This window comes from Calonectris borealis, chromosome 9, assembly GCF_964195595.1.
Source record: "Calonectris borealis chromosome 9, bCalBor7.hap1.2, whole genome shotgun sequence".
NCBI classification, from domain to species: Eukaryota; Metazoa; Chordata; class Aves; order Procellariiformes; family Procellariidae; genus Calonectris; species Calonectris borealis.
The window spans coordinates 19,308,044-19,320,699 of record NC_134320.1 but is presented as its reverse complement, the minus strand read 5'-3'; the positions used below and the strand labels follow the sequence as shown (position 1 = coordinate 19,320,699).

At 43.7% G+C, this 12,656-nt stretch overlaps 1 protein-coding gene across 2 annotated transcripts in view; it reads right to left on the bottom strand.

Annotated features, from left to right (window-relative positions):
• The window catches only part of AP2M1 (adaptor related protein complex 2 subunit mu 1), a 28,016-nt gene that overhangs the window by 9,569 nt on the left and 5,791 nt on the right, over positions 1–12,656 (bottom strand). For both annotated transcript variants that reach the window (XM_075157250.1, XM_075157251.1), the window contains 3 exons: positions 7,226–7,338; positions 1,508–1,773; positions 1–83 (listed from right to left, as the gene is read on the bottom strand). In XM_075157250.1, coding sequence (XP_075013351.1) covers positions 1–83; positions 1,508–1,773; positions 7,226–7,299 — 423 coding nt within the window. In that variant the 5' untranslated portion in view covers positions 7,300–7,338. The remainder of the gene's footprint in view (positions 84–1,507; positions 1,774–7,225; positions 7,339–12,656) is intronic.

Sequence of the window (12,656 nt, the reverse complement as noted above, 5' to 3'; positions counted from 1 at the left end):
CTGACTCTTGATGCCTTGCTGAGTGATGAAGGTCTTCAGGGCCCCTGTTTCAGAGTTCTGAGGATAGCCAAAGTCCAGGATTTCTACAGAAGGGTAAAAGAAGGTTAGTTCAGAGCTGCAAGGTATAAACATGCCAACCATGCTAACCATTCCTATTAGGAGAGAGCCAGTTAGTACACAGACACTGCTTACAAACTAAGTTCCTGGATAAGTTGCTGGAGCATTCCATACCAAGGGAAAAGAAACAGCCTTGCTAAATTGACTTCCCTGTGCAATATTTTGGAGAGGAGGGGTGATGGAAAGCTGTCCAACTGATGAATTTGCTAGTTTTTAAATACAGCTGCACTTCAGGACTAAATATCAAGTAGACTAGCCATGTGCACAGGGCACACTGAGGAGTTTTTCCAAAAACATCCAAGGGACAATAAAGAGGATTTATTCAACAGCAGAACAACCTATCTTTGCAGCATTTTCTTTAGGTTTTGATTTTCGTATGAAGATGTAATAAAAATCAATACCTAAAAAAAATAACAGCAGAGTAGTAGCACTGCAGGATGATCCGTGTGGGAGAGAAACAGATGTTAACTACAGACAGCTAGCATACTTAACACCCACTCCCCTCAAAGAGGAAGGGAATAACCCACAAGAGATCTAGAGGGGAGAGAAGACCACTAACATGAATACTGAGTAACACTACACTGGCAGGTTTTGATCTCACTGTGCCTACTAGGAGACAGCGGTGACTGACCAAAGCAGAGAAACAGCAGTCTCTTGATCTGCCCAGAGGGAACAGAGAACCTGTGACCCTTGGCTAAGAATCCGAGGACACACACATGCGATGCTTTGTCTGGAAAAACAAACTGAAGCATAACTAATACAAAGTGCTCATGTTATGTGAGACAGGGACAGCTCAAGGGCAATCTCCACAGGCAGGCTGATATCACGAGCAGCTAAAGGGACACTGTATTATTATTTTATGGTGAAATTTGGAGCTGTATCACTGGGGGAGGTAGGGCTGGGACACAGCAGGTTGGGTTTTATGGATTTCCTTCTTTCTCAGAACTGCCCCAAAGAGGCAACCCAAAAGTGGCAACCAACTGCAGCCTGGGGTGACTGCTACCATACAGGTCTAGAGCCACCTGGGCACTATCTGGGATGGCTGGCTTTAGGGGTGCTAATGATAGCCCTCTGTATACACCTCAGTATAATGATAGTCCTACATCTACACAGGATCTGCTCAGAAGCTGAGGTCTGGTACCAGCTGCCTCATTTATACAAGTGCACAGCTCCCAACACTTCAGCAAAGTGAGCCACAATCGACACAAGGCTATGGGCTTGAGATGTTACCTACACTTACAGTAGAGGTGGCATTAGAAAGCAGAACAAGTAATTTTGAACTCAGTCACACGTTAAAAATACTTCAAGGATTATTACTACATCAAACTAAGCTAAGGGTTTTAGAATGGCCAAGTGCAATATCATGTAACAGATAAGGGAAACATCTCACCATCCAGTAGCTCATAGATCAGCACAAAGTTGTTCTTTATGTTCTCCTCACTGATCTTCCCAAAGTAGGCAGTCATCACGTCACACATCTTGTAAAGAAACTCGAATACCATGGCAGCGTTGACATTCTGCTTGGTGACAGCAGCCAGCCAGATGTTGGAACGCTTGACATGGAAGAAACTTGTGCGGGCGATGTTGGTGACAGGCGAGCGTACCTGCTGCCGTGCATGGATGACATTGACGCGGAAGGCGTCGACGGCATTCCGCCTACGAGATCATCACCAAAGATAAATTAGCATAGCATACGTGAAAACAAGCTGGCTGCACAGTTCTGCTTATGCGATTACAGTCAAACACTGAACTACATACACCAAGCTCACTTAGAAAGGATGCCTGGGGATGTCTTCAAGAGGGACAAGTGAAGGCTCTGAGCAGAGTTAGACATTAAATTCTGCACAAACTAAAGGAGAGAGAGAGGGCTACTAGTCTCTAAGGAGCTCTGGACTACAGTGCAACTGTAGTCAGAAGGAGAAGCTAACCTCCATGTAGAGTCAGATGGCAAAGGAACCTTCCCTTCAATTAATTTTGCTAGCACTCCCGATTGATTGCCATAGCTGGGAACAAACGCAGTAGCAGCTTTGGCTCAAATAAGAGCCCAGTTTTGGCCAAACACCTAGTTACTGTCTACTCTGCACGCCCAGGCCTTCATACTCCTGTCCCAAAGCAAGCTGTAGTCTCCCAAGATATCGGTGGATGGCAGCTCCTCCCAGACAACCACTGAGGAAAAAACAGCAAAACCTACCCAGGTCACCTGACAAAGTCAGTGCCCAGGTATACCACGAAATGGAGCTTTAGTTCTCAGATCCACCTCACCTCCATACCCCAGGCACCATGGAGGACAGGCTCAAAGCAGCAAGCAGGATTACGAATATTTTTGGCTTTCCAGTTACACATGTCCTCTCAAGCCTGCTAGGCTTCAGAACAGGTCTCCTGCACGTGGACTTAGGGTCCCCACAGTGCAACGTGCTAGCAGCACTGCATTACGTGCACGCGATGGTCCAGTACCATTTACAGTAAAGATGTTCTGCACAGTACCAAAAAGGTGCTGTGCAAGCTTCCCCTAGGTGCTGCTATCTTTATCCAAACTGTCTACACACTAATGACAGGGAACAAATCCCTCCTGGGTAAACAGGGATATCGAAGTGGCATTCTGGATGCCAACTCTTCCACACTGAAGTTTCCTTATTCCCATAGCTACAAGTCAGGATAAACTCCCCGAATTAAATTGAAGTCCACTAAACCTAAGAACAAAGGAAAGAAGCCTGAGTGCTTTATATGCCAAGACCAAGACTTAAAGCAATAGTCTACACACCAAGCCAAGACTCATCTAGTTGTGCTTTATTACTCATGCTCTTAAGAGACCGTAGAACAGTGGGTCTTCTGACCGCAGCATCAAGTTTGAGAGCAGACAATAATAATATCCTCGCAAGCAAGGATACAGGCATACAAATGCTTGGAAGCATTGAGGGTTTTCAACAATCCAGCAGACACTTCCAAATTTGAAAGCAAAGGATATTCAAAGGAACATATGCTACCGCAGCAGGTGTTCGCTCCTTGAAGGTCTGGGTACATATGCAGAAGTTTCATCAGTAAACATGCTCCCCCATAAGCAAAATTCTGGCCTTCAAATACTTCTCAGGTTTTACTGCCCCAGAAGGTTTGCAAGTTTGAGTTAAATTAGTATTTCATTTCTACCTTAGTTTTTCCATAAGAAAGTAATTTAATCTACTATAAAGTAGCAGTATCTAAAAGCCCCATTCCTCCCCTCCAGTAAGCCTTGCAAGGAAAGTTCAGCTTGTTCTGGAGCATTAGCCCTCCCAGCCTCAAGTTCTAACCCGCTAGAACTAGTACCAGAACCAGCAATCAGACTGGTGCACGCTAGAGGAGAAGCCTCACGTCAGTGAAGCTTTTCTAGCACACCAATTGCCCACTGTGCAGTGCCAGTCATAGCCTACCACGCGTCTCTTACCTATTGCTACAGCAGCCAATGAGATGGGATGGACAGAAATGGCGCCAGCGGAGAAAGGAGGAGTGACAGCAACAAGAGAAAGGGTTAGAAACACACACACAAGGCACAATGAATCCAAAGAGATAAGGAGAGACCAAACAGCACCCCCTCCCCCTGCTCCTGGGCACAAAAGGCCAAGGTGGTATTGGATGGACAGTAACAAGCTGTGGCAGCAATGAAGCCCTCGCAAGGCACAACGCTGACATGCTGTGGTCAGGCTGCCACCACGGACAGACTTGTGTTTGGCTGAATTTTAGGGCTAAGTGGGCATTTAGTCCAGATGAGCTGCATCCGTATCACATCAGTGATACCCAGTCTGCTCTGCTAATACATGTAGCAGGCCTTGGAGGGGAAAAACCCCAAACCTTCAACCTGAGGCATCGCCTGGGGACTGTAAAGTATCAGTTATCTTCCTCCCAGTCTGCCTCAGAACAGGGCTACAAATCTGAGCGGGCATTTCTATGACAGTACTTATTTGAAGCTGTTTGGGTTGCTTTCTGGCTTGGTCCAGCCAACAGGAAATACAGCAAGTTTGATAGAGCTGGAGCACATCTGGAGAGAGATGGCACATCCTGCAGACTCAGACACTGCTCTATCCAGCTTGCACTTTTTCGTTAAGTATCAAGAGCCATGAAGCTGAAGCGATGTATTAGAAGCTCAGAAACCAAATGCCTATTACGCTTAAAGTGCATGCAGTTTGTCATGTAAGCTGCTCAGTTTCAAATAGCTTATTTTTATTAAATAGCTACATTCTTAAATGCAGGTAGGTTCTCCCAATGACTATGTCACTGAAGAACAAGGCACTTGAAGATCACAACAGAGCCCTCCATGGTATCCTGAATTAAATGCATAGTGCTTTGCCTTTCCCCCCCCGCCCCCTTCTTCAAGAGGCTGCTTATGCATGCAGCTAGTTGCTGTATGGACAGATGCACTACATGCACTACAGCCATTGTAAGTTGCAAGCAAAGAAAGTCCAAGTTTTCTGCCTTTAACAAAGTCAAGGGAAGGGTTTCTTCATTGACCATCACTTTGCTCATTAACATTTGAGCTAGTATGTGCTTATTTAGACCTTTAACCTGTGCAAGGGGAGGAGTTCTCATAACCGCAGATAACCTTTAATCTCTCCCAACACATAGGTTGAGGCTTCAGAATGCCAGTGGCAAGTGCCAAGACCAAGGAGTCTTAAGGGTCACTCACTCGGAGCCCACATGAAACAGGCAGCAGCTACGCCGATTTCCCATTCAACCTACCTCCCAACAAGCTGCATGGGCTCAGCCCTCAGCACATCACGTCTGTCGTTTAGGAATTAAAAACTGTACAGTGTTCTAGAAATCTATCATCTGGTGGTTTGGTTAGAGACAGAACTCCTACAGAGTTGAGTACGAGCTACAGTATCATGGCTATTTCTTTCTCTACCTTCCTCTGAAGGTTGGGATACTAAAAGCTTTTAAGTAGACCTGGTATTGATGCTAGTGTTCAGAATAGCAAATGGCAGATATCCAACTCCACTGAAGATTCTCAGTTACTTGATTATACCACAAGATGAGATATAGCCATTTTAAGACAGCTTGTTTTATAAGGTTACACATCTAAAAAATTCCAAACCAGATCTGAAGGCCTGTTTCAAAAGGAATCCAACACCTTGGGGAGCAAGCTTGGTTAACAGACAGCACCAGCTCCACCTAAGTCACAAGACTGACACTTTCACAGGAACCAAATGGAGGATTTCACTCAAGGGAACACTGACGCCTGAAGTCCTAGAGAAAACACTTGAATCTTTTTGGCACCTTTTGCCAAATGAAAAAGTTAAGACAGGATCAGGCAGGAAATCCCATTTACTAATTTCGCCTGGCCAGCCGGCAGGAAATACTTTATCACGTTCTGAACACAAGTCACTCGCTTTAAAAGAGGAATGAGCCACGATAAAAAGCTATAGAAGATCACTACATTAAAAATAACTACTTCACTCCCCAGTTTGCAACTCCACAGCCAGAGTGTCCTTTAAATTAAAAGGTGTTCTTGAATAAACATCAGTTCAAGCACAATCCTATCTTTAAGTGCTTTAAGTTTGAAAGCCTCAAAAAAAAAAATTTTGCCAGAAATGCAGTAACAGTGTCCCTAGCACCCCACACAACATATTCTCAAAATTTATCTATAATCCAGGCTGGCTTGGCTCAGTCACTGTGATACTTATTCATTAGGGGAACTTTACAAAGTCAGATCTAACATATGAATTGCTCTGAAGCAATTAGAGCTTCAGCTAACAAGTATTGAAGACTGAAATGAGTTAGTACAGCAGAGGAGAGGCAAAACTTTGTAGCCAGCAGTTTTCTGCTTGAGAAATACAATGCTTCCTTGGCTCAGCTCTGTGTGGAAGTCCTGGAATAACTTAGTCAACCTTAGAACAGCTACTTTACTTTGCCTTAGTTGACTTAGAACAAGAGATTTAAAGTTCATCAGGTGAAGCCTTATTACAGACACTGTGTTGACTGCTACTCCATCAATGAAACAGTGCAAACCTTGACTAGTTACTAGTTCTACCTCAACTTTTAACCTCCACTAGACAATCCATAACCAGAAGGGACACACTCTTCAGACTAGAGCAGTCTGAAGGCAGACTAGCTTGACAGTTTTTTGTAATTCATGGCAACAAGTTATTTCACAGCACATCCTACCACTATTCATTGTAGAGAGCTCATAAAACTATTTTTTCCTGAACTGGCCAGAAGGATCTCTCCCATTGGACATTCAATTAACACTTACCACAGCAATGCTTTCATTAGCTATGTTTTGACTCTGTTAACTTCAATTACTAACTTCTACCTAACGCCTAACGTTAATGAAAACCTGCTAGGAAGAGCAGTGTTTTGCAAGAAAGCCACTTAAGATTTTCAGTCCAAGCAGCATCATCACTTGATATCAGGCTCCTTATAGCACTATCCAGTGCCTATAAGACACCAAATTTTTAATAAGTTCCCTTCTGGGAACTAACAGCCTAAGGATTGTACAGATCCAGTCTAAGTGAGCATCATAACACTTGTGTGAAGTGCAACGAGACACCTACAATCTACTGAAGGCTTTCAGTACTTCCCACAACTTTAATTACCCAATGAATGTAAGCTTTTCATATACAAGGCTGCCATACAAAGTTGGGGGACAGAATGCCAGCTTTAATGTACAGCCGTGGTTACTACGAGACTGCCTGCAGACATAACTTTCCAAGACCACAGGCAGTCTTCTGCATGCCTGTACCTGATGCTAGACATCTGTGTTTGAGACTAATTCAGAGCCCTGGTTATAGTACATGGCAGACAGTTCCCACATTACTGCTCCCATGAAGTTTTAACGATTACAGTGAGGCTGGTAGACTCCTGCAGTGGCAGTCTATGTTGCTGAAGCATTTGGAGTAACAGCCAGATTTCTACCATCCAAAATAAAGTCCCAGGTTTGCCTGCAGGCCACCCTTTACTACCACCTGTAGGTGACCAGGGCTTAACAAACTTTTTTTTTCTGAACTAAGCCTAGAGCAGCAAGTTGAGTTGCAGTCTTACATGCATGCACAGCTAATGCAGAACAAAGCAGCTCTGGGTTGCTGTCCACACCAAAATGAGACAGAAATGCAAAGACCAGCGATGCAACAGAAGCACTTACCCAATGTCATCCCGGTAGACTCGAGAGATTAAAACCTCTCCTTTGTGATTATAGATGAATAAGCCTCCGATCATGATGGAACTTCAGTCTTCTCTTCCCATGTTGCTTAAGACCTGAAGCAAGAGAGTGCATGTATCAGTAGGCTGCACGGCAACAAGCAGTAGAGCAGGGACAGACTTTGACACCTGCTGGCTAGTAGCCAGGGCACAGACACCTTTTGTCACACACATCCTCGACCAGAAGACAATTCTTACAATACCTGTGGTGGTGAGGACCTGACAGCACACATCTTGATGCCACAGGAGTAATGTACTCCAGGAGATTGCAGGGAGGGACAAGTGGAGGGCATGCTCAGAGATATTCCTGAAAGTCTGATGGTGTGGGCTACTTCACTTAATCTATCTGTTGTTACATCTGGCCAGGCTAGCACATGGCTGAGGCCCAGTGGGGCAGCTAGTGACTCGGGAGCCGCTCGGATGCTGGAAGCGACTGCCTGCCTCATGCTTACATCCTGGAGAGGAGAGTACAGAGCTCCTTACTTATAAAGGACTATTAGAAACAGTGTTTTACCCTGGAGAGGAGGGAAGTAGCCTTATTGCTGCAGTTACAGATTATAGTTTCTGATCTGCTGGGATTTTGTAGGGAAAAGTGTGTGTTCCCAATGCACAGTATAGACTGTATGCACCACGACAGACCTACACCCCTACAGTCTCTCCAGGTCAGTGTTCCCTCATGTTTGCTGCAGAACTGCCCCTCTGGGGCACACGATAACAAGGACTCAACAAGGAAGCCCGTCGGGAACCAACAGCTTTGTTCCAGACCTAACGAGCCACCGCAGGAATCCAGAGGCCTAGCTGAGTGACTTACTGAGCTTGCCTGAAGCAACTCAAGAGCTTAAGTCTAGGTGAGTACGTATAGCTACCGTGCATCCTGTAACACATAGGCTCTGAATGTGACTGCAATTTGTAGCCAGGACTGAAGATTAAAATTAGCACTGAAATAGATGCAGGTTTACTTCTCATTCCGTTCATCAGCATGGATGGATTAAGCCTCAAGTATTAGTAGTATCTGGCCTATCCTCTGAATGTGAGAAAAAACACAGCCCCAGAACTACAAGACCCTTTATTTCTACTATAAAGTCTCTATCTCCCCAATGACCAAGATGCAAATCAGATTCAATTCTTAGGTAGGCTTTTTGCACACAGTTCACACAAGTGTTTGAGATGTCACCAAGCCTATCGGCGGGTTCCTAGCAGCAAATAGACTTCGGTTTATTACTGCTTTTACAAAAGCCAAGGAAGACTGCTGAACTTAAAGAAACAATGATTACACAGTAGCAATCATTGATCTAGTTGGTCCAGTAATTCAACCCTTCTAACCATTACGTTTGCAGATAAGGATTATTTAAGCAGCACCTTGACAAAATTCAACACAGATCTGCTTGGGATCATAGCTGCCTAGCAGTACAGGCTGCATTAATAACTAAATACAGAGAGCTAGCAGTTGTCATTAGCCAGGTAAGCTTTTCAGACAACAGCTCATTCAGAGTATTTCTTATCCACATACCAGCAACAGTGCAGCTGTGAGACCAAAAGCAGCTCACTGGTTTAATAAAGCAAAGGGTGATGGGGAACCGCTACGATACATGTGGTGTCTACATATTGTCGTAGCTGCTTTCACAGCTTGGAATTAATGTCTTCAGCTAGAGTCCTCAGACCTAATTTCTAGCATCTTACATTCAAGATGTATGGATACAGCATAAAAGGTGATCAGAGGAATGGGGTCATCCTAGTTAGTTAAGCTAAACTACTTGATCTGAGGCATCTGGAGTGCTTGTTCAAAAAACAACTTTTATATAGCAACGTTACAGCCTTTGCTGATCCCTAGCAGCAGTACGACTGACACTTCAGAGTCCAAACCGAGAGCAGCCTGGCCACAAGGTGCCATGGGAGTGGGAGATCTCAACCATGAGCCGCTTTAATCGGGGGCTAGTGCCTCAGAAGTTACCCTCTTAAACTGCTAATCTTCTCTTTCTTCAAAGGAAGACTGTTTTGAAGAGAACTACACAGCCGGTAGACATTACTGAGGCAGAAAACAGTTTGATTTTATTTTTTTTTTTTTTTAAATACACAGCTACTTTACCAGATCCCATTCCTGTGGTCATATGCATTCCTATTCACTTATGTTTAAGTCATAATACCCACTCCAGCAACTGCTTGGTTGGCTTAGCCCAGAGAAGAGCACTACAAATACGAGAGGGCAAGCCTCATGACTAGGTCTGGGGATGATCACATAGCAATTTCTCAGCTTTGTCACTGCAGAGCATTAGATAACCAACCATCTCCATCCACACTGCTGTTAGGGCGGGTTAGCCTACACCCACTTGTCTGGAGTGGGTGGAAAGGATAGGGAGAAGCTAGCTTAGAGACAGATGCTGACCCTGAACTGATATGCGTTTGCTCAGCAAAAATTAAGTTAAAGTGACCCTGCCTCAGATCATCTCAAAGGTCAGCAAAAAAAGAATACAAAAGCAATACACACATCAGAGGGACAAAAGGACTTCCAGGGTAGAAGCCTGGAGCATTAAGAGTAACATATCCTCTAAAAATTATGTTCAAGAAACTAAAGTAGCTGTCTATTTGAAGGAACTACTGCAGACGTGAGTTCTGTGCTAAAACAAGATTTATAGTGCAGCCACTATTTTTAATTTCAGAAAGACAAAAAAGAAACTTTAAGTTTCATAAGCCTTTACACCAACATTTTTAGCTACACCTAACGAGTCCTCAGAGAGTAACTTTACACATACTTCTGGGCTATGGGTCTTCAGCTACCAGATGGCTGCTTCTGCTCATTAAAAGAAAAAAAAGAAAAAAAGAATCAAAAAGTCAGTTGTTAAGTTAAAATAGCGAGAAACAGACAGACGAGCAGTCAATAGTGAGCTTCCTGGCTTTTACTCCCACATTCTGCTGGTTGAGTGTCTCTGGCTATTAACAGGCTGCCTCCTGCCACTTGTCAGAGGCTTCATATGGCACTGTCATCAACATTTTTTGATGTCCGAGACTCCATCTAGCACAGAAAAGGTTTTCAAATATGTTTTTCTTCCATTCCCATTAGTGACACTTTATAACTTCAGGATACAAGTATTTAATTTACTTCCAGGATAAGTCTGTGTAACCAAACCTATTAAGGCAGAGGCAGCACACAGTCTGAGATTCCCATGTAGTTACAGAGTGGGAAAAGCCTTCTGTAGCAGGTCACTGTCCCATGTAGGGGGACAGAGGCTACACAGTGTAGCTGGCAGCAAGGCCAGCATCCCCATGCCAGAAGACAGAGACAATCCTGTTGGTCGACAGAACAAAACCAGGTTCTCAAATTTAAGGAAGTGGCTGTACCACAGCCTCATGACTACTTACATGAAACACATATGGCCCTAACAGGCATACAGGAGGCCACTACAAAGTAACATGCAGGGCTAGAAGCCAAAACATGGAGAACATCTGTTTGAATACAGCTGCCCAATGAGTCTGGCAGATATTGAAGCTGTAATTCAGCAAACATTTGAGAGGTCATTCACACAGGCCAAATGATGGGGAAAAAAAAAGGAACCATTATGACAATGAAAGCAACTTGTTGCCCGCTCTAGGAAATTCTTTCTTAATTAGTATTTTTTCATTTCATATAAGAGACAAGGATGTCTTTTCAGACTGCTACAGTGCTGGCTTCCACATTTGGATATGGACTAGTGCTACCAAAGGTGAAGAAGAGTTCCTGCATCTTCTTTAAGACTTACATTGTATAGAATAGTTTCCTGGAAGCTTATGCAACTGGTCAAAGCTGCATCATATGAATCCTACAAACCCTTTCCAGAAGATTCCTAGAAAGCACATCCTAGTCTTAAAAAAAAAAATCTCCCTCTCAGGTTTTAATGCTGCTTAAGTTATTTGTTTCACTATTTTTAGCATAAAGGAAATGTCTGCTTTGATGAGCAACCGGATCAGACACACAGCATATACAAGACAAAGCCTCTTGCTAGCATGACAAGCTAATCGCCTTCTGAAAAAGCCTTGATTTGAATATTTACTACATTACTATAAAACATGTAGAAGACTGCTGATCAAGCTTCGTGTTGAAAATTAAAAGCCTTCTTTTAGGAAGATCTACAAACTGTAAATGTTGATTGAGATAATGAGGCTATGCTTTCTCATATATTAGGTTAAAACATATTCTGTAATAGCTTCACTTAAGTTACAGGCAAAAATATCAGCATTTTTAATTGCATCACAGTACTAGGCAGCAGAGTCAACTGCTTGCTTATCTTATATGTTAGTAAAAACATGTTAGATGGAGAGTAGATACAGCATGATTCAAGTGCTTTTAGTCTTTAAAAAATTCTTCGTCAATGCAAAGTCACGTGGGCTAAGGACAGTGAATACAAGGAAGCAGTTTTAGATGACTAACCCAACTGTACCAGCTATCCGTCAGGTCTCCGCAGTAGTTGAGGGACACGTGCAGTATAAACCTCTTGCTGCACTCCCATCTAATGACATCAGGAACCAAAGAGGTCTCAAGTGCACAAGGTATTTAACACAATTATAAGCAGATCTTCCTTGCTCTGCTTGACTTCTGCAGTCCAGCACCTTGAAGAGTTCCAAGCGTCACAAGCATAGACAGCACAACGGCATCAACACAGCTTACAGCACGTTCGGTCTGGTGCAGTGCCGTTCTCTCAGCCAGCCTTCACCAAGTTTGCCCACGATGGAAGTTCAGGGAACACTGACAACACCCCAGTCTTCTGCTCAAGCCTTGCATTACATCCCTCCCAGACACAAGAGTGACCACACTCCCTCCCCACTACAGTTACTTCCATCAGCTAATGGGAGCATGTCCACACAGCTGGAAACTCAAGAGGTGGAATGACTAGCCCAGAGATATATGAACAGATGAGAGCAAAGCTATACAAAGGGCAGCATGCAAAAGAAAGTTGCTTAAAGCTTAGCAAGAAGAATGGCTCTTTAAGATGACAATGGCTCTCCTTGAAGTGGCTGCAGTGAAAATAAGCCTGCTTTGTTTTGATCCTCATTTGTGTTTCAGTACAAGTTTCACAGATACTCATTTCAACTATTTCAAGGTTATACTGCAAGTAGAATGAGGTTTTTAGTGGTACAGTTGAGACTTGGTATGATCTTCCACACGTTTTTAAATAATGAACAGTTTTCTTTTCAGATCAGCTTTGAAAATGAAAGATCCTAGTGCCTCCATCGGTTAAGAACTGCAGGGAACAGGGCTCAAATTAATTTGAGACTGACATTCAGTGACTCACGGCTGCTGGAATCAGAAGGCCCCAGAATAAGAAATCCACCGCAGGAGATGGGTTCATCTGCTCACTGTGCATAAGCGACATGACTCACAGCTTCCCAGTAACAGCATTGCT